The 24,113-nt window shown below is 37.3% G+C and overlaps 1 protein-coding gene across 4 annotated transcripts in view; it reads right to left on the bottom strand.

Moving 5' to 3' along the window:
* The window catches only part of zc2hc1a (zinc finger, C2HC-type containing 1A), a 30,271-nt gene extending 10,337 nt beyond the window's left edge, over nucleotides 1–19,934 (bottom strand). Inside the window, exons 1-6 of one of the 4 annotated variants that reach the window (XM_058765203.1) lie at nucleotides 19,802–19,934; nucleotides 19,109–19,179; nucleotides 14,743–14,859; nucleotides 13,363–13,398; nucleotides 12,259–12,400; nucleotides 12,010–12,158 (exon numbers count right to left, since the gene is read on the bottom strand). In XM_058765203.1, coding sequence (XP_058621186.1) covers nucleotides 12,010–12,158; nucleotides 12,259–12,400; nucleotides 13,363–13,398; nucleotides 14,743–14,859; nucleotides 19,109–19,179; nucleotides 19,802–19,817 — 531 coding nt within the window. In that variant the 5' untranslated portion in view covers nucleotides 19,818–19,934. Of the gene's footprint in view, nucleotides 1–12,009; nucleotides 12,159–12,258; nucleotides 12,401–13,362; nucleotides 13,399–14,742; nucleotides 14,860–18,521; nucleotides 18,574–19,108; nucleotides 19,408–19,801 lie in introns of those variants that run through there. The other 3 variants (XM_058765205.1, XM_058765204.1, XM_058765206.1) reach the window with 3 other exon arrangements.
* Nucleotides 19,935–24,113: the final 4,179 nt, after the last annotated feature.

Raw genomic sequence — 24,113 nt, 5'->3', positions numbered from 1 at the left:
TTCCGTCATGCTGCTCATGCATGCTGGATTTGTTTGCACCAAAGTGCATTTTAGAATTTTATATTTTCACACACATGCACAGACAATGCTGTGCTTTCTTCTTCACGTGAGAATGACGTCAATCGCTACTTGTATTGTATAACTTTATTGTCCAACTGAGCGGAAAATTGTCTTTGGCTCATCAGCACAACAAAATTAGTGACAACATGCATAGTAAAATAGAATCACAATCATTAGTCACGTTACACATAATAAATAAAAGAGAATAAAAAGATACAGTTCATGCCTTATGTACTGTTTGATTAAACACTTGCTGAATTAATTATTTTAATTGCATTAGGGATTAAAGGACCTCTTAAACAATTTTTATTTACTAGAGGAACTCTATAACGTCTACCTGACTATAAGTGCTCAAACTGGCTGAAAAGAGGAGGAGAAATATCTGCAAGAATAACTATTGCCTTCATTGTCCTTTCTACATAAAGTTGTATTTGTTGGTTCTGAGGCCTGACAATTATTTTATTTGCCATGGATACAATTATGGAAAGTTTGTTCTTGAGTGCAATTTAGATGCTCATACCAGGCAGAAAGATGAAAGGTTAAAACACTTTCGACAATGGATTTATACACAAGTTCCAAGATGTGTTTACTAAAACCAAGACCACTAAGCTGTCTGAGAAGGAAGTCACAGAGAGCATCTTTTAAAAATATACTCCCAATTATCAGAATCCAGAATTGAACCAAGATACTTAATGTTTTTCCACAATTTCAACTTGTTAATTCTTTACTCTTGACAACATTGATTTCTAATCGGCTAGAACACCACCAAGTTTCAAGGGCCTTAATAGGAGTCAGGTAGGCCAAATCATACAAAGAGTTTGTTTTGTCCAACTAAGGCCATATCATCAGCATATTTAAATAAAACAAAAATTCCCTCATTAATTGTAAATTCATTAGTGAAAATAGAAAATAACACAGGGGAGAGAACACAACCTTGTGGGCAGTCATTGCTCACAGTGAGCACATCAGACGTCACCACTCTAAAACAGACTCTTTGTGAACGACAAGAAAGAAAACTTCTAGTCCAAAGGATTAGCCATGATTAATTTTATTAATTTAAAAGAAGATGCGTCTTCACTGAATTAAAAGCTGAACTAAAATCCACAAATAAAAGAGCTTCATGGAGCGACACAGAATGAAAACGTTTTTCAGGAGTCACGGCAATAGAGGCGGCGCAACTATAACGACATGTAAATAATCCCACCCACTCTACATTTTTCTTACAAAAACACATGGATTCGTTCACAGGCTAATTTTCGTTTTTGAGTGAACTAACCCTTTAAACACGGAGTTGTATGATGGTCTTTAAGCCAGGTTTCCGTGAGGCAAACAAGGTTGCTTTGTCTGAATTCATGGTCGTATCCAGCTCTTAGCTTAAGTTCATTAAGTTTATTGCGAACCGAACGCACATTTGACAGGGTGATGGAGGGCATGGGAAATCTGTTCTGACGTTTCCGAAGTTGATGTCTTGCGCCTCCTCTTGAACCAAGCTTTTCCCGCTCTTTCTTTCGTCTCCGTCACGCCACCTGATTGCATAACAATCCTCTGGAAGATTTATGGATGAGGACCCAGCAGCAGAGCGAAAAGACAGCAAATCCTCACGCGTATAGGCGACAGTGTCTTTTTGGTTTGTCCAGCAACAGTACCCAGGTGCAAGTGCCGTGAAGCAGAATAATATCCGCAAGCTTAATCCACGTCTGATGACGGGAACGGTTTAAAAAACAGACTTTAAAACACAAACAAAACGAACAAATGGAATACACGAGGTAAGCACAGGGTCAGGCAGTGAAGCCACAAGAATAAAGGAGCTTACGTCATACATCATGCCTACCAAGCAAGGGTACAGTTGGCGGTGGAAATGCAAGCCTGATCACTGTGTACCATCCCGAATCGTACTGTACTGTACTGATCTGTACTGGTTGGAGGAAACGAGCCATTAAGATGTTTTGTAAATACGGCCCGTGGACTTGATTCATTTCATGTTAGGGTAAAACAAGAAACACTTGTCTAGCAGGAAACCATTTACTATTTGCACATGAAAATATTTGTTCTAATGAACAAAGAATTAGTTTAACAACATTTAACTTTGTATAACATATCATGTGTCCAGTCACAGGTTACAGGAGTCTGAATGCAATAATGTTTATGTTGGAACTAAACTCTGCAGGGCTACGGCCCTCCAGGAACTGAGTTTGACACCCCTAATCTAGTAGATCATGTTTAGGTAAGGCACTGATGTTGGATGAGAAGGCCTGGCTCTATTCCAGTTCATCCCAAAGGCGTTTGATGGGGTTTTATGTCAGGGCTCTGTGTGAGTAAGTCAGGTTATTTCACAACAATCTCATTCCAACAATGTCTTTATAGACCTCGCATTGTGCACTGGGGCACAGTCATGCTGGAATAGAAAAGGTCCTTCCCCAAACTGTTCCCACAAAGTTGGAAGCACAGCATTGTCCAAAATTAGAGATGCACTGATTGCAATTTTCTTAGGCGATTCCGATTGTTTTTTTTTTTTTGTAAGTGTGACCTGCCGATACTGATTTTTGCTGATTCAGATTTTCTTTCTAAAAACTATTATTGACAGCATATACAAACTAAAATCTATATATTTTTTTATACAAAAAAAAAATATTAAAAATTACATAATAAAAGAAATATTAAACATTACAATTCCCCCAATCTGGACAAAGTTATAGATATTCTCTCATGATGGTCTAATGCCATTTCATGCATGTTGAGTTATTTACACAGTTAAAGAGTTGGATTCTCATGCTAAACATGGCCAAAGTTTCAAAAAATGATTTGAATATAGAACGGAGTATTTCTGTGCCAAATACACTCCTTTCGGGTTTGTACAAGTTTCGGAAAGTTTTTTTGAGCATGGATCTTCATGACGTAATGAAGGGTATAATTGGAACACGCCTCATTCGGCAGCACTGCACAGGACTTGCTTGGGAAGAATGTCTTCAAAGAAGTGTGTTTTTGGTTGTAAGGGAAAAAATAACCTTGTTCAGCTTCCCAAAGAACCCAGCGTTACGTAAACGGAGGATGCAGTTTGTTTTTCCGGGGCAGCAACGGATATTTGCAAGTGTGTTTGTTGACGAAGGTTTTATAAACAAGGCCCAGTTTGACGCTGGATTTGCACATCATTTGATAGTGAAAGATGGAGTGGTCCCAGCTATAAAATATCCCGGTTATGATTCAGAACTGCAGACGGTAAATGAAACGGCATCAAATGTCTGTGTTTTGTTGGCAATCGGTGCTCAAGTGCTCGTCACTCTTTAGCTCCGCCCACGGCACACTTCCAGGAGCACGGCTGTTTTCAGAGAGAATCAAAATACTACTTTGTAGGTACTCAAGATTAACATGAGATTGGCTGAAACGGTCTGTGTTATGTCCCCTTTAACCTTTTATAGATGCTGGCGTTGGTAATATTAGTTCATCTTACTGCTAAATATGCATTTCTTTTTTTTTTTTTTTAGATATTTTTATGGGCTTTTTATGCATTTTTTATAGATAGGACAGTAGAGAGAGATGACAGGAAAGCACTGGGAGGAGAGAGGGGACGGGATCGGCAAAGGACCTCAAGAGGGGAATTGAACTCAGGTCGCCGTGAGCGCGGTTGCGCTGTATGTCGACGCACTAACCACAAGGCTATTGGCACCAACCTAAATATACATTTCAATTTAATTTCTAATTTTATAGGCCCCCAGAAAAAGATCGGGACAGCCCCCACACTCTTGGCCCCCTACAAATTTTCAGTTTGATAATCCGTGCATTTGATAAATTTATATCAAATGAACCAGCTCAGTTAGAATCTGGAGGTCACTCGCGTTGCCTTTGTGTTAAGATTCCCTTCTGTCGTCGTCTTTGCAGAAAGGGGGTTTCCCAAGTTTCTGATTGGCTGGAAGTTCAGTAGTCGTTGAAGTGATGTCTTGGGCGTTGGCTGAAGATGCAGAGTTGGTCTGGTTGAAGGTTTGAGGTGGTCACGGGCTCGAGTTGAAGTCGGAGACAAGGTGTGGCGGCAAAACTTAAACTGAGAACACGAAACTCGCAACGGAAAAGAAACTAAAATAAAAGAAAGGATGTAACGAGACTAGGTGGTTTTCCTTCTCATCGTGGTGTTAAGTAGCAACTGGCATGTAGGCCAGAGCACGCTGGGACGGCGCTCAAAGAACACAGAAAGTGATGACAAAAAGCATGGCTAAAAGTTAGAAGAGAAGAGAGGAGAATTTGATGGAGTCCTGAGTTTTTAAACTCGGCTTTTGGACACGTCCCAATGGGTGTCTTGACCAATTAGATATGACCTTAGCTCATTTCTCCTCCCAATCCATAAATCATGTATCAGTCACATGGTCCGAATTTTACACGCTCTTGTAGAATATAATTTTGGACATGATTTCTATAACAATACTATGATACATTTGACAAGGAATTGATTGGAAGAAACGTTTAAAGCACGAATATAAATCCTTAAAGTCGTTCAATAGTTATTAAAAAGACATACATAATATTTGATTAAAACATGATAGTCTAATGTGTGGGTTACATACATAATATGGAGTTATGCATAGAAATGATTAGTTGCTCATAAGTCCTTTAATGATGATTTTAGGTGCCTATGGAAAAGACAGTGTCTGTGTAGTTCTGTGTAGAACATAAGGACATGTTCTGTGAACAAAGGATTTTCAGTCTGGTCTGTGTCTTCTATGTGGGGGAAAAGTCAATCTAAGGAAGCTTGTGATTTCTCTCATGGAACACACGTGATGGCCATCTCTTTGACCATTAATCTTGATTATTTGCCCCAAATTTGACGATCTCCTTCCTGCGTTGGACTTATCAATACGTATTCTTTTGTCTTAATGTTGCAAGTTGTCCTGTGAAAGAGGCTTGTTGGTTAGGCTTTCTTCAGACGAGCTGGAGCTAGGGATCTGATTTATGACGTCCTGTTGCCTTGGGGCCTCTCTGGAATTTCGGCTCCTCATGTTTCGAGTTCTGATCAAATCTTAAATTTGTCTGATTCATTCTGATCCTACAGGGGTCATATGATACGATTTCTTGTTTTCCTTTTCTTTAGTGTGTTATGTAGCTGTTTGTGCATGTATAAGATCTGCAGAGTTACAAAGCTCAAAGTCTCCCACAAAAGGATTTATTCTATCTAAAAGAGAAGGCTGATCCAGACCGGGCCAAAACGCCTCATTCAAACACGCCCCCACATGTCTTCGTCACGATGTGAAAATATTTGTGTAATGCCGCCCAAATGTTCACGCAAAGAAAGAAGGCGTGGTTTCAGTAACCGCAGTAGTGTTGATGCAGCCATGTCAGGGAGACGCTGTGTGTTTCTGCAAAAGCACTTTATTTGGCCTTCCGAAAGTAGATGCAATTAGGAATCGTTGGTTAAGATTTGTGTACAACAGAACAGCACAACCCAAATGTTCGAATTTGTGCAACGCATTTTATGGACGACAGTTTCGTGAACCTAGGAGAGTACAAGGCTGGCTGTGCACGAAGGCTATTTCTAAAAAAAAAAAGGGCCAATTTCGACTTTGCTATGACAATCTGATGCTTCTAAATCAGTGACTACAAGTATGTTTTGTTATTAGTTTAAGTATTTGCAATAGACTGTTCAAATACGGAGTTTTGCATGTGTGTGTGTATACGAGGGGAACAGGGTCACATCACAGTGGAGTGTACAGCCTGTCAGAAATCGTCTTAACCGCGGCTTGTGTACTGCAAATACTGCCAATCACAATGCACTGTACCAGCTGGCCAATCAGAGCAGACCCCGCTTGTCGGAAGGAGAGGCTTTGTAGAAAACGACGCGTTTGAGAGAGGCGGGGTATAGAGGAACTACAATAATGTACAGTATTTGAAAAATAATGTGTTTTTTGAACATTAAAGCATGTCAACATATTCTGTTACACCAAATACACCAAATAATGATCTTTAAAATAGCATCATATGACCCCTTTAACTGCCTCTTAGGTGCACTCAAGCCTTGTGTGTTAGTAGCAGTGGTGGTCCTGTTTGAAGCCCATCACTAGCCAGAGACCGCTTTGTTTTCTTGTCTGGTGCAGAACCGTCTCCCATGGGTTCTTCTCTGGACTCCTTTTTCCTTACCACAACAGCTCTCTCCCTTCAGCATTTCCAACACAGCTCTCTCTTTGATCTATTCTCTCTTCTCCTTCTTAGGAGTACTCATTTTGTAGCTAAAACCTGCCATGTCAGAGCTTAATCTACTACTGCTGAGTCATCATGCAAGTAGCCAAAAGTCCCACAAAAGGTCAATTGTGTTCTGTTCATTCTAACGTCTGCGCCCCGAACGTCAGCCAGTGACAAATGCTAGAAAGAAGTTTCTAACACAGTTGAAGTTGCTATTTTAGCATCCAATTCCAATTGTTCTTTTTTCATCTCAACTCCTCCTCCTGAGCTTCAATGGCACGCAGCAGTATGTGCAGCTTTGTCTCCACCTGTATACATGCAGGTGCAAAGCTACTGCTGCATGAAATTTACTTACTGCATTTGGAGGCAGCATGAGACACATCTGAGATGCTGTTTCCAGGACCAATGTAATCATTTAAATCACTCACTTTTTCTGACCTTTTGCTGTGTCTGTGTATTATCTTCGCTTTAAACAATGTCATGTTTTTCGGCTTCATCAACAGGTAACCAAGACTCATGTGCTTCCCTAGCCTCTGAACATATCTTTTGAAAGTTGTCAAAAGGTCAAACGTGCCGCAGGTTTGTGCTCTTTTTAATCATTTACAGTGCTGCTCACTAATATTGGCACTCTTGGTAAATATGAGCAAAGGCGGCTGTGAAAATAAATCTTTTTGATCTTTCATTCAAAAAATTCACAAAATTCTAAACATTCACTGAAGTAAAACAATTTAAAGTGGGGGGAAACTCACATTATGAAATAAATATTTTCCTCCAATGCATGTTAGCTACCATTATTGGCACCCATAGACATTCTTATGAGTAAAATATCTCTGAAGTATATTCCTATTCATATTTTTAAAAATTTAGCACACCAGGGTGATTATGAACATGAAATTGTCCAGCCATGACTTCCTGATCCACAGGATTATAAATATGAGGAACACAAAGTCCAAATTCCCTTAATCATCCATCACAAGGAGTAAAACCAAAGAATATGGTTCTGATATACAGAAGAAGATTGTTGAGCTTCACAAAATAGAAAGTGGCTGTAAGAAAAGAGCTGAAGCATTGAAAATCCCCATTTCCAAGATCAGGGCAACAATTAAGAGGCTCCAATCAACTAAAGATGTTACAAATCTGCCTGGAAGATGAGGTGTGTTTATATCGTCCTAATGCACGCTGAAGAGGAGAGTTTGAGTGGCCAAAGACTCTCCAAGGATCACAGCTGGAGAACTGCAGAGATTAGTTGAGTCTTGGGGTCAAAAAGCCTAAAAAATATATATCAAACAGCCCCTACATCACCACATGTTCAAATGGGTTTCAAGAAAAAAACTCCTGGCTCATCCAAAAACAAACTCCAGCATATTAAGTTGTCAGACACGACTGGAACTTCAAATGACACTGGTTTCTATGGTCAGATGAAACTTAAAAAATCTAAACCTGGCTGCCTCTGTTAGAAATCTTATAATGGGCCGTGTTTGGATCTTCCATCAAGACAATGATCCAAAACAAACATCAAAATCAACACAAAAATGTGTCACTGAGCACAAAATGAAGCTTCTGCCATGGCTGTCTCAGTTCCCTGACCTGAACCCCATAGAAAATGAGTGGGGTGAAGAGAAGCAGCACCAACATAGAGCTGGTATTCTGAAGGATCTGGAGAGATTCTGGATGAAGGAATGGTCTCTGATCTCTTATCAGGTGTTCTCCAAACTCATCAGGCATTATAGGAGAAAAATCAGAGCCGTTATCTATGGAGAAAAGGACGTTGCAATAATTGGGCGCCAATAACTGTGCCTAACGTGAACTAGAGAAAAACATTTCATAATGTGAGTTTCCCCCACTTTCCATTGTTTTACTTCAATGAAAGGTTAGAATTTTGTAAATTTTTTTGGATGAAAAGATCAAAAGGATAAACAATGCAGATTTATTTTCACAGCCACCTGTGAATGCACAGTATAATCAGATACTTTGTCTTTGAAACAGTATGTTTTCTGTAAAGATAACAGGCTTGTACTAATAGTGGAATGTTTATTTGCAAAGGCTAGCAATGCTTATGCCGGAGCTTGAGCTCCGCCCTCTTCTCCAGGAGCAACAGCTCATTTGCATTTAAAGCAACATACTCAAAACCAGGCGTTTGGGCTCATACCCTAAAAGTGGCAATTTTAACAAGCTATAAAAATGTATCTGTGGGGTATTCTGAGCTAAAACTTCGCATATACGCTCTGGGGACATCAGAGACTTACTTTACATCTTGTAAAAAGGGGCATAATAGGTCACCTTTAAGTTTCTCTCCTATACACATAATACATTGCTTAATACATTGAACAAAGTGTAGACATGTCTCTGTGGATGTATATGCACTCTTTTCACATCTCGTATGCAAACATTGCTGCTCCTCCCCTGCTACGCTGTTTTGTTGTCATGCCATCACGTGACTCAGCGGCTCTAAGCGGCAAGCGGATACTTTTGGCTACAGATGGAACGGTTGAACTCCGAGCTACAAAAGAAATGAAAAGGGGAAGGAAGGAAATCCTTCACATAGTACATATTGTATATAACTGTATACCGAATTTGTCCTTTTTATGCAGCATCACTGTAAGTTGTATACTGAGTTTGGTCTTTTAATATTACTTTCTTAATGCATTAAGCCACTTTAAATGTTTTCATTATATCGGTTTTCTATGGGAGTTAAATGCTTAACATGTAATTTAGCATGTTTGGGTGTATATTCTGGGCTCAGCTGCTTGTCACATATTATATTTTATTAACAAATTGTAAATGGAATTTGGTCTTTATATAGGCCTACTTTATTTATTTGGTCTTTATCACTTTTTCCTCCATTACACCATATTAAATGTTTTTATATTGGTTATCATAAGAGCCAGAGGAAATGAAATTCAGTGTGTTGCATTCATGTTCTGGGTTGATCTGCTTACTTGTACATACATAGTATATATTTTTTATAAAATATACAGAATTTGGACTTTTCATATCAGTTTTTTATTGCAATAATAATAATAATAAAAATAATGGTACGTACAAAACATACAAAAATCCTTTCAATAATAAACGAGTTATGGTTAATAGTTCTTTTTCATATCACTGTCTTCATTCAATAAGCCACTTACATTCAACTTTTCTTTATAATGGCTTTTTATGGGAGGAAAATGCGTAATGTGAAAACTCTGAGCATTGCTTTCATATTCTGGGCACATCTGCTAACTTGTATATCTAGTTTGCAACATTAATAAGGTGTATACTGAGTTTTGTCTTTTATTATGTTCTTAATTCAATAAGCCACATAATTTTTTTTCTTTATAACTCTTTTATATGGGAGGAAAATACTTAACATGAAACTGCACATTGCTTTCATGTTCTGGGCTCCTCTGTCTGCAAAGTCCTTTTAGAAAGGCAAAGAATATCCACGTTGCTTTAAGGTAAACGTAATATTACATGTATAACAACATTAGTTATTGTTAATTTTCAAAGTGTAGTTGGTCATTTAAATGTATGGTTTTTTAAATGAAAAGTATCGGTATCAGCATCGGCGATACCGGCCATGTAATTACTCCGTATCGGATCGATACCAAAATTTGCAGTATGATTTAGGAAATTATAATCCACCTTCAAACTGAGAGATGGAGTTGATGTTACACAACAACGCTGTTTAAAACTACATTGTTTTAAAGGAACACGCCACTATTTTTGAAAATAGGCTCATTTTCCAACTCTCCAAGAGTTAAACAGTTGAGTTTTACAGTTTTCGAATCCATTGAACCATGAATCCATGAAAAGTTGTGATTTTCTAGACCGATATGGCTAGGAACTATACTCTCATTCGGGCGTAATAATCAAGGAACTTTGCTGCCGTACCATGGGTGCAGCAGGTGCAATGATATTACGCAGCATCTCTCACAAATGTATCCATGGTTGCAAGGCACACTCCCTTTGCAAGCAGGTGGTCACGTTGGTTATGTTGACGGAAGTTAGCCTATTTTCAGGCGCTGCGTAATATCATTGCGCCTGCTGCAATATGCATAAAACTGCAGAATATGCATAAAGCTGAACCTTTGTTCTTTCAGAACGTGTGCATGTGTTGGTCTTGAGAATGTCCTAAAGAACATTTGGCGTACACCACTTGATCAAATCAGAATTCAGAGTACGTCTGAGAGAAAGATTTGACAATTTGTACACAAACTGACAGCTTTCTTTGCAGTGGTATCAACTTTTTAATTTGCTTGTAAGAAATCCAGCAGATGATGCTAAAAATTTACTCTGTAAAAGGTCTTCTATAGTTAAAATGCAATTTACTATGGGGAATACAGTTTTTAATTTTGAATCTGTAAAAATGATACAATTCTCTTGTTGTGCAGTTTCAAAACAGGATGGATCTGGATAAAATGTTGGGAGAAGATGGTATATGTATTTGGTAAAATTGAGAAAATTAGTTGTATTTTCATTCCATCTTAGGATGCTGATTAAAGGAATATACGTATTGGTTAACATGAAAAATACCTTGTGGCATTAAAGCACAATTTATCAAGATTAGATAAGATTAGGAACACTTTTGGTGATTTATTTAGCCACTGTTTAAACTTGTGTTAACAGTGACTGCTACTTTACCCACTGCAAGACTTAAAATTGGATGCTTCGGTAAAGAGCATGTAAAAACATGTAAACATGTCATGTAAACATGTAGATGAATGAAGGTTGATGACCAAATGATAAGAGGGGGAATTGTGAAGGAAATTTCTCATTAATCATATTTTTGCTGCAGGCTTAACATTTGTATGCTTTTGAAAACGAAATGTACCAATACTGTAGCCAAAGGGAATGTGTTGCAAAAACAGATACATATGGACAAGGCGGCTCAACATCTGAATGTAATTATCACCATAACAACACAGTCATAAACAAAACTTGCTTTGCCTGTAACAGAGGAGGGATTGCTGAATTGCACATATGAAGAAACAATTACATTAGAGAAAAATGATGTAAAAAAATCATGTCATGTCAAGCATTCACAGTTATTGGGTTTGAGGTCCTCCCGGCCATTATTAAAGCATATTCAAAGGCATTGTCTGGAGCCTGTCTGTTAGTGGAACATTAAAGGCCTCAGTCCCAAGCACTGATCTATATAATGACTGGACTGCTCATTGCGTTCTAAACTGCCATTTGGCTGTGATGCCACTGGAAGTGTTTGAGCAGCCAGGCAAAACCTTGACCTAAAATTCACCCAATTTGAAGTATACCAGTAACACAGGATTCGTTTTTCTGTTGTGCATGTAAATTAATTGTTACTTAAGATGTTATCTGCAATGTTTATGGTATTTTCGGACAAGATAAGCAATATATTGAAATCGGTGAGGTGGGTGTGGCAGTTGCGCACTTGCCGACAAAGGTAACTGATCCAACACAAAATATATTTCTTTATGTACATAATTATGCAGGAAATATTAAACATGAACATATACCTGGTTTTAGTATCAGAAATTATACAATAAATATTACAATGCAAGCCTCTGTTAATATTGCTCTATAGTAATGAATACCAATATGGCAGTGCGGTGGCTTCACTTTTTTGACCTAATCAGCAATCCAGTTCTCTATTATAGATCAGCGGTCCCAAGTGATAGTGTTCAAAAGGGACGAGACGGCGTTTAAAATTTTAAAATGTATTCATATTAAGTTTCTGATAATTCTTTTTATGTTTATCATGTTAAAATGGCATGCTTTTTTCTAAGTTTAAACTGACCTCAAGTGATCTTTACAGTGAAGCCTCACCTGAGTCCTGGCTGGGGGTTTGGCTTTATCGCTCCCAGCAAACTTGCCTTTATTGGAAATTCTGGACGCTTGCTCTTTACAGAACTTGATGTGGCGATCTGCTGCATTCTCACTGAAGCGTCGCTGGCAATAGGGACATTGGATATAATCTGGAAAAGTCAGTTGCTGTTACTGTTTTTACCGATCTTACTGTTAACCCTTCCAAGTGTCAGTACTAGACTAGTGGTTTTTTTTGTTTGTTTTTTTTACCTGGATCATAGGATGGAGGAGGGGGTGGAGGAAGGGGTCCACCATCTTTCATGACTTGATCCAAACCTTTGGCAGCACGAATGGTGGCAATGAATTCTTCATGCTTTCGGCGCCAATTGGACTGTTTCTTCGGTGGTTCAGGCTGTTTAAAACAAACATTTATTTTGAAAACATTTTATTGAAAATCAAACAGGAATGCAGGATATTCTAATTCTAAATTTCCTAAATCACCTACTACATAACCTTCAAAGGGGGAACAAGATTATTTAATTATTTAAAATGTAGGAATGTACCATTATTAAAATTCTGATCATTTTCATGTTATAATCAAAAATGATAAATGGGCAGTATTAAAATTCTATACCATTTTGTCTAAATGAAAAGTAAAAACTCTAAAAATAATAATAAATAATATTTAAGACTACAAGTGAATTTAGGCATCCCAACATTATACCGCACAGTATGAAAATTAAATTTACATGTTGAGACTGAGTTATTTTTATTAGTGTTTTAAGTTTTAAAATTTGTTACAAATGTTGAATATTATAATAATCTAATTTAACTAAAATGTTTTCTAAAACATTTTCTAAAATCTTGATGTACAACATCTACCAACATTTATTTAAAATTTTCCTATAAAAACAACAACAACAACAACAACATGCAGTTCATTCATACATCTGGAATTACAAAATTAATCATGGCAAATTTTAATCTATTGATACTTCTATTTTCTGCTAACAAAAAAAGTTTGAAAACAAGCTAATCATCATTACATCAGAAATACTAAAGGAAATATCTTGAATGTTGTGTTGGATAAGTTGAGAATCACTGTTTTTAATAACAATAATTGGGTTTTGTAAGTCAGGACAGGCAGATAATCATTGTATATTGATCCCAGTAGGTAAACTTGAGACAAACATCAAGATCAAGATTATTTACAACTCTTTTAAACTTTTAACTCTTTTGGGGATTCTTTTTCCCAAAGCAAGCAAATATTAAACACTGCAGCCTTAACATTAGAAGTGATAAATTGAGACACAAAATTCAGTTATGAGAAAAAAAAAAAAAAAAAAAAAAAACTAAATCAAACATTCAACTTACTTTATCAGACTTAGAGCTGCTGGAAGAACTTTGTAACTGAAACATAACCAAAAGGGGTTTTAGAAAACTTCAGGACACTAGGGTATGATATGAGGGTAGCCGTGGAGGAAAACAGCCCTGAATAGTGGGCTCTGTTTGAGACTGAGGTCTTTTTCACATTTGCTATGCTTGCTTGAGGCCAAACCAGAGTTTGACTGTTCTGAATCAAAGCATGTAAACTGGTAGATTGATATTGTCTTGCTAAAGCTATATTCAGCAGTTTCAAACAAGTTGTCTGATGTATTCAGTGAGTTGAGAAACAACTGTCCTGTTCACACTGCCCCGAAAAAACTTGAGGTTGTGGGTGAAGCCAAGCCATGATATTCCTTTAGACTAACTGATAAAGAATGGCACAAACAACAGAAAGGTCATGAGCTTGGTTTCCCAGGAACAGTCATGCCGGAAAAATATGCAACAAGGAATGTGCACAAAAAAACGAAATAATAATACAATAAAGGAGTAATTCATGGAGGACAAGAGACTTTAACAGAGGTTTAAGGTCATGTTCAGAATTGTGACAAAAGCAATAAAAGTAAATTTAAATAAAAACAGTGCACAAAAAGAGAGAGAGAAAATTAACATAATTATGTCTTCCAATATTTTATAATTTTAGATTTTTTATTTTAAGATATTCTACCAAAATATTTTTTTAGTAAATGAATACCCTAATAAACCTGATTACTTTGATGTAAAAACAAGTTCATTTTTATGTATACATAAAAATGCATCTTGAAAGTACTGCAAGTCCATTTGGATAAAAGCATCTTTTGTAACACTTTCTTATTTATTTATTTTTTTAAACTGCATTAACTACATTTATTCAATGTGAATTCTGTCCAAGAACATTAAATACATTTAACCCCTAAAGTGTGGGTGAAATTATTTTTAATTACTACAGATTAGCATTGAGGTTTTTATTCCCTGAGAATTTCAATCCAGAAAAAAAATATTAGCTCATGTTGAGGCAGTGTAAACTTTAGCCCTACAAAATATCTTTATTATTTTATTATCTATACATGACTGGGAACTGTAACCAGTGTTGCTAAAATGGATTCTTTGCTTTTATGCTCGTGTTGTTTTATTACTACTAACATGAATTTGGTGAACATCACTTTTGCCAATGTATGCAGTGACATTGCAGAAGACTTTATGGCAACAGCACACAACAGTTTCTGAATGTGCAGCAGTCTGAACAATATAATGTATGTAATAACTCACGGTTCACTTCCCATTAGCTGTGAAAAGGAAGGGAACAAATGCAGTACAAGATAAACTAGATCCAGGTCCAAACAACTAGTGTAACAGTGTCGCTGTAATGTTTAAATGTGGTTGTTTCCTCACCTTTGGTTTTATGGGTTTGACTACAGGAATATCAGTCCCCTCTGCCCTCTGCCTGCTGGAGTCAAACACCTTTCTTTTCTTTGCTGCTGTCTTCTGGCAGATCGGCATATGTTTTTTCTACAATAGGTAATCAGGTGGGCAGGTATCAAATAACTGTGACAACTGATTTGGCAACTACTTAACAACATAATTGGTTAGTTTATTGCTAGGCAACACAATGTAAACTACAGTTCTTTTTTTTTTTTTTTTTTTTATAAATTAATATTTTTATTCAACAATCAAGCATTAAATTATGTAAAAGTAACAATTACAAGGACAATTATAATGTTACAAAAGATTTTAAAAAAATGCCATTCTTTTGAAAAAATGTACCATGGTTTCTTCAAAAATATTAAGCACAACTGTTTTCTTGAGCAGCAAATCAGCATATTTGAATGATATCAGAAGGATCATGTGACACTGAAGCCTGGAGTAATGGCTGCCAAAAAAAATTCAGCTCTTCCAACACAGGATTAAATTACATTTGAAAATATATTATGTACTGTAGTATATTTTTATTTAATGACACGTCAGCATCTTAGGCTATTTTCATGGCAAAGACAATTTAAAAATACAGTAAGTATAACAGATACAATAAAAAATATAGCTGCAAGCAGCAATCACGGGGCCAAGCACTACAGAAGCAAACAACAAACCAACTGGCTAATGTAAGCAAAGGTTATTAGCAATTTTAGAAATTTCATTATAACTTTTGACCACAAGGTGGCACTGCCTTGAAACTTCTCAGGCTCCTTCAGGGCATCGTGCTGATGACCCATACCAATTTTCATAACGATACGTTAATGAGTTCGTAAAATATAGCATTTTACAACAAAATTCAACATTAGATATGGTTCGACTCGGCATGATGCACCGAATCTAAAGAGACCGGTTTTGTGATTTTTGGCCAAACCATTCACAAGATATAAGCAAAAATATGCATTTTTCGTATCTCCTGACCACTAGGTGGCAAAGCGCCGAAACACTGCAGGTTGCCTCAGGTCATGCTTGTTATAACACACACCAAGTTTGGTCTCAATACGCCAAACCGTTGCAGAGATATAGCCTCAGATCCATTTTGCGTGCTTTTCGTAGAATTAGCTAGTGTATTATTCGAGAACGCTTGGACTAATCGGCTTGAATTCCATTTGCCACCATAGTCTGAAGATGATCTGGTTAAATTTTCGTGAAAATTGGACGAACCGTCTAGGACGAGTTTGAAAAAGTAGGTTTTACAAACAATAAAAAAAAAAAAAAAAAAAATAGTAAAAAAACTAAACCTTACGATTTTAGAATTTTGGACTTCATTTGACTCGGCATGAACCAAGGATTCAGAGAAAAAATAATTAAAATTTTGTGGTTTACGGTTCAAAAGTTATTAACATAAACATGAGTGCAACTTTGGACAGTTGGTGGCGCTAGAGAAATTGATTTAGAGACTCCAAATTTGCTGTGGTTACTATTGACACTATCCTCTATCAGTGTGCCAAATTTTATAACTTTCCCGCAAGCGGTTCTATGGGTTGCCATTGACTCTCTTACGGAAGAAAAAGAATAATAACGCCAACAAAAACAACAGGTGCCTAAGCACCTTCGGTGCTTGGCCCCTAAATATAGCTGCAAGCAGCAATGACGGGGCCAAGCACTACAGAAGCAAGCAACAGACCAACTGCAGAAATTAGTAATTGAAGCCATTTTAGGATGTTTTTAGTCAAAACGGCTGAAAAATCAAATATAAACCTAGAGCAATATGATTTATTGGCTTATCACTTTTGACGAAAAGGTGTCACCATTTTCAAATCGATGTGGTGTGTTCTGTGTGAGGTGACAATGGCACACACAAAGTTTGGTGTCAATAGGCCAAAGCATTGCAGAGATACAGTCTCAACTGTCATTTTGGCATCATGCCTCAAATTCGTTGCTGTGGTATGCGAAAACGGTTTTCTCTATCGACACGAAATCCATAACTTTTGTTCAGCATGGTCTGAAGATGATATGATTCAAATTTGGTGAAAATCGGACAAACGGTTTAGGAGGAGTTCGAAAAAGTATGTTTTCAACATAAATCAAAATGGCGGAAAGCAAGTTCGGCTTATTATGACATAATTGGCATGTATGTTGTCGGCATGACCCACGGAATAATTTGAGACCAGTTTCATTACAATCGGCTAATGCAGCCAAAAGTTATTAGCATGTTTGGAAATTTCATTATTAATGATTAATGAATGGTTTATTACTCTTGACCAATAGGTGGCACCATTACCAAACTGACGAAGCGTGGTTAATGTGAGGTGACAATGTCACATACAAAATTTGGTGCGAATGTGTCAAAATTTCGCTGAGATACAGCCTCAGATGCAGTTTGGCCTCTTTACAGCAAATTCGTTGATGCGTTAAACGAAAACCGTTTAATATATCGACACAAAATCCATAACTTTTGGTCAGCATGGTCTGAAGATGATCCGAGTCAAATTTCGTGAAAATCGGATTAACGGTCTAGGAGGAGTTCGAAAAAGTAGGTTTTCAACATGAATCAAAATGGCGGACAGGAAGTTTAGCCAATTATTGCAAAATTGGTATCGATGATCTCGGCATGACCCACGGAATCTATCAACATCAGTTTGATTACAATAGGCTAATGTAAGCAAAAGTTATTAGCATTTTTAGAAATTTCATTATAACTTTTGACCAAAAGGTGGCGCCGTCCCCAAACTTTTTGAGTACCATCAGGGCATGGGGCCGAAGAACCACACTGAGTTTTGTAATGATAAGTTAATGCGTTCGTAAAATATAGCATTTTACGACAAAATTCAACATGGCCGACGGCCAAAATGGCTGACATGGGAAAATTTTATATGGTTGGACTCGGCATGATGCACCGAATCTAAAGAGACCAGTGATTTGTGATTTTTAGCCTAACCATTCACAAGTTATAAGCAAAAATATTCATTTTTCATGTCTCCTGACCACTAGGGGGCACAGTGCCGAAACAATGCAGGTTCCCTCAGGTCATGCTTGTTACAACACACATCAAATTTCGTCTCAATATGCCAAACCGTTGCGGAGATATAGCCTCAGATCCATTTTTACGTGGTTTTCGGCAAATTCGTTAGCATGTTTTTCGAAAACGCTTTCACGAATCGACTTGAATTCCATAACTTTTAGCCTCCATGGTCTGTAGATGATCTGAGCCAATTTTGGTGAGAATCGGATGAACCGTCTAGGACGAGTTCGACAAAGTAGGTTTTAAGAACAATTGAATATAACGAAAAAACTAAACCTTACGATTTTTGAATTTCGGACTTCATTTGACTCGGCTTGAACCAAGGAAAAATTTTTATTTTGTGACTTACGGTTCAAAAGTTATTAGCATTTCAAAAGTGAAATTTTGGACAAGTGGTGGCGCTAGAGAGTTTGAGTTAGAGACTCCAAATTTGCTGTGGTTACTATTGACACTATCCTCTATCAGTGTGCCAAATTTTACAACTTTCCCGCAATCGGTTCTATGGGCTGCCATTGACATTGCGGCGGAAGAAGAAGAAGAATAACGCCAACGGTTTCAATAGGTGCCTCCGCACCTTTGGTGCTTGGCCCCTAATAATAACGCCAACGGTTTCAAGAGGTGCCTCCGCACCTTCGGTGCTTGGCCCCTAATAACGGCAACGGTTTCAAGAGGTGCCTACGCACCTTCGGTGCTTGGCCCCTAATAACCCTAACAAACACAATAGGTGCCTACGCACCTTCGGTGCTTGGCCCCTAATAACGCCAACGGTTTCAAGAGGTGCCTACGCACCTTCGGTGCTTGGCCCCTAACCAGCAAACAAAATAAACAAGTTATATTACACAAGATTTTGTACATTAACATAAGATAAAAATTCTAAAACTTTTTCTGGCAAAATTATACTAAATAACTCTTTAAGTGAGTTTGAAAATATATTAAAATAGAAAATATTTTTCTATAACAACAACATTTCACAATATTACTGTTTTTTTGTTTTTTTTTTACTGTAAGTACTGTTTTTAATTCAAATAAATTCAGCCTTGGTCAGCATAAAAGACCTATTTAGAAAACATAAAAAATAAAACTTACAGACACCAAACTTTTGAACTGTAGTGTACATTTTGTATCACACTGCAACTTGCTAGGCAACACATAATAATGCACAAACTGTAACTTAGTAAAAAATATGATTTATATATAGTTATATGTTTAATTTAGAATGTCACATTGGGATTTTTATTTTTATGTTTGCACACACATTTGAATGGCAAAATAATTTACATCAACCACCATCTGTAAGCTTATCATCCATCCAGAAATACTTACAAGAACCTTTGAAAAAAACCTTCTTCCACATATTTTGCAGGGCAGCAGGTCTTCAGAAACAGGTGGAGATTCTGTAGACAAAACACAAAGAATAAATAGTAGGCTAACAGATCAACATGATAAAATAGGAAAAAACACAAACACAAAAATGATAAAGATGAATAGTTGAGTCTATCTGGGTGTGCCGATCAGTTCACTCAGATACAGGGTGAAGTGTGTGGAACTAGGTCACTCCTGTCAGTCCATGTAAAACAACTGAGGGACTGATTGAAGGCAGGAACCTAAGGATGTGAAGGATGCTGGGAGAAAAAAAATCTTGACATTTGATTTTTTTATTTTATTTTAAACGGAGCAGAACAAATCGTTGAAATGCACGTTTGTTTTGCTGCAGCTCACTTCACATGAATCAAATATCACAACAAAAGCACTTCAGCTATCTATCATCAATCTATCCATCTATGCATGTATGTAGGTATATATATATATAAACACAAAGTTCAAATAACAGTTAAACATCAGTATTTTCCTACAAGCCGTCATTCTCTTCCATGGTGATAACCTCAAACAACAGCGACCGAATAAACCAAAACTGCTCTCCCTTATACAACCACACGGATTGAATGCTAAAGGTTAGAAGCGTCATTATATTCAAAATATTTACATAGGCATTTAAAAAAAAAAAAAAAGCCTTACCTTCTATTTCCTCCATCTTTCTTGCCCGGTAAGACACTAAGGACGATGCTGTAGCAACTAGGCTCTTCTAGGTAACGTTAGCCGCTCCACATGCTAGTATCCTTATTTTTGATTGGTCTTTTCCCGTTTCCTCGTTTCCCTGCAGAAATAAACGCTGTGCAGTACCTGCAACTGGCCGCTAGGTGGGACGTGGGAGGCGACCAGACTGTGCATTACAGTCTATAGAAAGATGAATAATCTTCCACTGATATTTGACGTTATTAAAAAATAAAAACAGATTTTCTGCACGCATACTTACTCTAGTAAGTGTTTGCACTATTTTATTTTTCTTGTTATTATAATTACTGGCAAATTTCTAGACACAAATCTACTATTTGCAAAAGCAAAATAAAGGAATATTGTCCCTGTCAGATGCCATATTGCACCATATTCTTCTGTTTTAAGGATCCTATTCACATGGCCCTGGGAAGCAACAATCAAAATGTGTTTCGGACGAATTGTCAAACAATAGAGCCCTTGTTTAAAAACTGGATTTGCTGAATGCTGGGTGGCATCCCAGCACATCTGCCGTGTTTGGTGGGAAATGCATTTCAAAGCAACAGCTGCACTGTTTGGAATTTAGTTAATTAAATCATATGGACAGCAGTGTTATATCTGAAATTGCACATATGCGACCCTGGACCACAAAACCAGTCATAAAGGTCAATTTTTTTTAAAATTGAGATTTTTACATCATCTGAACAAATAAGCTTTCCATTGATGTGTGGTTTGTTAGGATATGACAATATTTGGCTGAGATACAACACATTTTTTTTTTTGAAAATCTGGAATCCGAGGGTGCAAATAAATAAATAAAATAAAATAAAAAATCAAAATATTGAGAAAATCACCTTCAAAGTTGTCCAAACGAAGTTCTTAGCAATGCATATTACTAATAAAAAAATACGTTTTGATATATTTACGGTAGGAAATTTACAAGAAGGAACGATTTTTGGCATAAAAAAAAAAAAATCAATAATTTTGACCCATACAATGTATTGTTGCATATTGCTACAAATATACCCGTGCTATATATGACTGGTTTTGTGGTCCAGGGTCACATATTTCCTATTGAGTATTAATGAACAATCAAATGAGAACTCAGGCGAGCAACTCGTTCTCTTTCACTTGCATTCAATGAATCATATATTTCGTTCAATCTTCCTTTCGAGCATTGGTGTAAAGAGTACCTGAAAACCATACTTGAGTAAAAGTACAGATACCTTACAGTGAAAATTACTCCACTACAAGTTACAAGTCACCAATTCCAAAACAACTTGAGTAAAAGTCTTAGAGTATCTGATTTTAACAATACTTAAGTATTTTACTTATACTAAATATAGGCTCAAAAATGCACTAGTCAAAGAGACATTCCAGTCAAAAACTATACTGTTGTGGCGAGAAGCTGTGGAAAACAGGCAGAGGCAAGGATCTATGTGCAGGGATTTCATGGAAAAACTAGAACAAACAATAAACCAAAAACCAAAGGGAACAAAGAACAGAATGACAGGCAAACAGACAACCATTACATTCAACAACTCACAAAGAACTAAAGAAACACTAGGGATATATACAGTGAGGAAAACAAGTATTTGAACACCCTGCTATTTTGCAAGTTCTCCCACTTAGAAATCATGGAGGGGTCTGAAATTGTCATCGTAGGTGCATGTCCACTGTGAGAGACATAATCTAAAAAAAAAAATCCAGAAATCACAATGTATGATTTTTTAACTATTTATTTGTATGATACAGCTGCAAATAAGTATTTGAACACCTGTCTATCAGCTAGAATTCTGACCCTCAAAGACCTGTTAGTCTGCCTTTAAAATGTCCACCTCCACTCCATTTATTATCCTAAATTAGATGCACCTGTTTGAGGTCGTTAGCTGCATAAAGACACCTGTCCACCCCATACAATCAGTAAGAATCCAACTACTAACATGACCAAGACCAAAGAGCTGTCCAAAGACACTAGAGACAAAATTGTACACCTCCACAAGGCTGGAAAGGGCTACGGGAAATTGCCAAGCAGCTTGGTGAAAAAGGTCCACTGTTGGAGCAATCATTAGAAAATGGAAGAAGCTAAACATGACTGTCAATCTCCCTCGGACTGGGGCTCCATGCAAGATCTCACCTCGTGGGGTCTCAATGATCCTAAGAAAGGTGAGAAATCAGCCCAGAACTACACGGGAGGAGCTGGTCAATGACCTGAAAAGAGCTGGGACCACCGTTTCCAAGGTTACTGTTGGTAATACACTAAGGCGTCATGGTTTGAAATCATGCATGGCACGGAAGGTTCCCCTGCTTAAACCAGCACATGTCCAGGTCCGACTTAAGTTTGCCAATGACCATTTGGATGATCCAGAGGAGTCATGGGAGAAAGTCATGTGGTCAGATGAGACCAAAATAGAACTTTTTGGTAATAATTCCACTAAACGTGTTTGGAGGAAGAAGAATGATGAGTACCATCCCAAGAACACCATCCCTACTGTGAAGCATGGGGGTGGTAGCATCATGCTTTGGGGGTGTTTTTCTGCACATGGGACAGGGCGACTGCACTGTATTAAGGAGAGGATGACTGGGGCCATGTATTGCGAGATTTTGGGGAACAACCTCCTTCCCTCAGTTAGAGCATTGAAGATGGGTCGAGGCTGGGTCTTCCAACATGACAATGACCCGAAGCACACAGCCAGGATAACCAAGGAGTGGCTCTGTAAGAAGCATATCAAGGTTCTGGCGTGGCCTAGCCAGTCTCCAGACATAAACCCAATAGAGAATCTTTGGAGGGAGCTCAAACTCCATGTTTCTCAGCAACAGGCCAGAAACCTGACTAATCTAGAGAAGATCTGTGTGGAGGAGTGGGCCAAAATCCCTCCTGCAGTGTGTGCAAACCTGGTGAAAAACTACAGGAAACGTTTGACCTCTGTAATTGCAAACAAAGGCTACTGTACCAAATATTAACATTGATTTTCTCAGGTGTTCAAATACTTATTTGCAGCTGTATCATACAAATAAATAGTTAAAAAAATCATACATTGTGATTTCTGGATTTTTTTTTTTTAGATTATGTCTCTCACAGTGGACATGCACCTCGATGACAATTTCAGACCCTCCATGATTTCTAAGTGGGAGAACTTGCAAAATAGCAGGGTGTTCAAATACTTATTTTCCTCACTGTATATATATATATATATATATATATATATATATATATATATATATATATATATATATATATATATATATAAAGGGGCTAACAAGCTGAACAAGATAAGATTATGGTGGCCGAGAGAGCTCAACGCACTGCAACTTCAAATAGAAAAAGCACCAGCAAATCAAGAAAACATCTTCATCAATTTGACAGCAGGTGCTGCAAATGCTCACAACACAAACAAATAAAGAATTTTATCTTTGTTTGGTTGTGTTGTGAGTAGACATAAAAGTCCAAGACAAGTCATAGAGAACATGTAGCCTAACAAAAACAAGAAAGAGCTGATTTGTGAGGAAAGCAAACGCGTTTATTTTCTAAAACCAAAATAAAACCGAACACCTCAAAATTGCAAATAAAGAAAGAAAAATAAAGAAAATTAAATAAAAAAATTTAATTAAAAAGTCAGTCTTCTTGCACTGGATTTGCTGGTTTCAGCCTCATCGCCGGCTGCAGTCATGTCCTTATATTTAAAACACCTGTGATTCACAACTATTTGCTAAGGAACTCCCATTCATATAAAGTAGCCTAGTTGACAAGTTTGGGTGAGTAATTAAGGGCAAAACGCACAAGATATAGTACTTTCAGTGCCCTGTAGTTGGCGATATCACATCTTTTGTAGCAGAAATAAACTGCTGCAGATAAGCTATAGGGCCATGCAAAATGTAATGTGTGACTGCAACACTCATTTCAAATATAGTGGAGTAAAGACTACAGATACTCATTCAAAAATGTAGTGAAGTAGAGAGTAAAAGTTGCTAATATCTTTGATACTCAGTACAACTACAAAGTATCCGACAGTAGTTACAGTATTTACTCCAATATTTTACACCTTTACACCTTTTTTCGCACCTAATGAAACGAGTGAACTCATTCTCATCACATAAGTGAATCAGGCATCATATAAATCAGTGTCACTTTCTGAGGGAAATTGGGCAGGAAAACAATACTATGACCGAACTGTCTTTTTAAAGAATCATATGAGTGAACGGGTCATCGTAACAAAAACAACTCACTGTCGCCACCTACCGGCGGAATTCGAAACCCAAAACAAAGAGTCACTGA

The sequence above is a fragment of the Onychostoma macrolepis genome, chromosome 24 (genome assembly GCF_012432095.1).
Source record: "Onychostoma macrolepis isolate SWU-2019 chromosome 24, ASM1243209v1, whole genome shotgun sequence".
Classification (NCBI taxonomy): Eukaryota; Metazoa; Chordata; class Actinopteri; order Cypriniformes; family Cyprinidae; genus Onychostoma; species Onychostoma macrolepis.
Note: the sequence above shows the minus strand (reverse complement) of the source record. Positions and strands in the feature narration are given on the sequence as shown.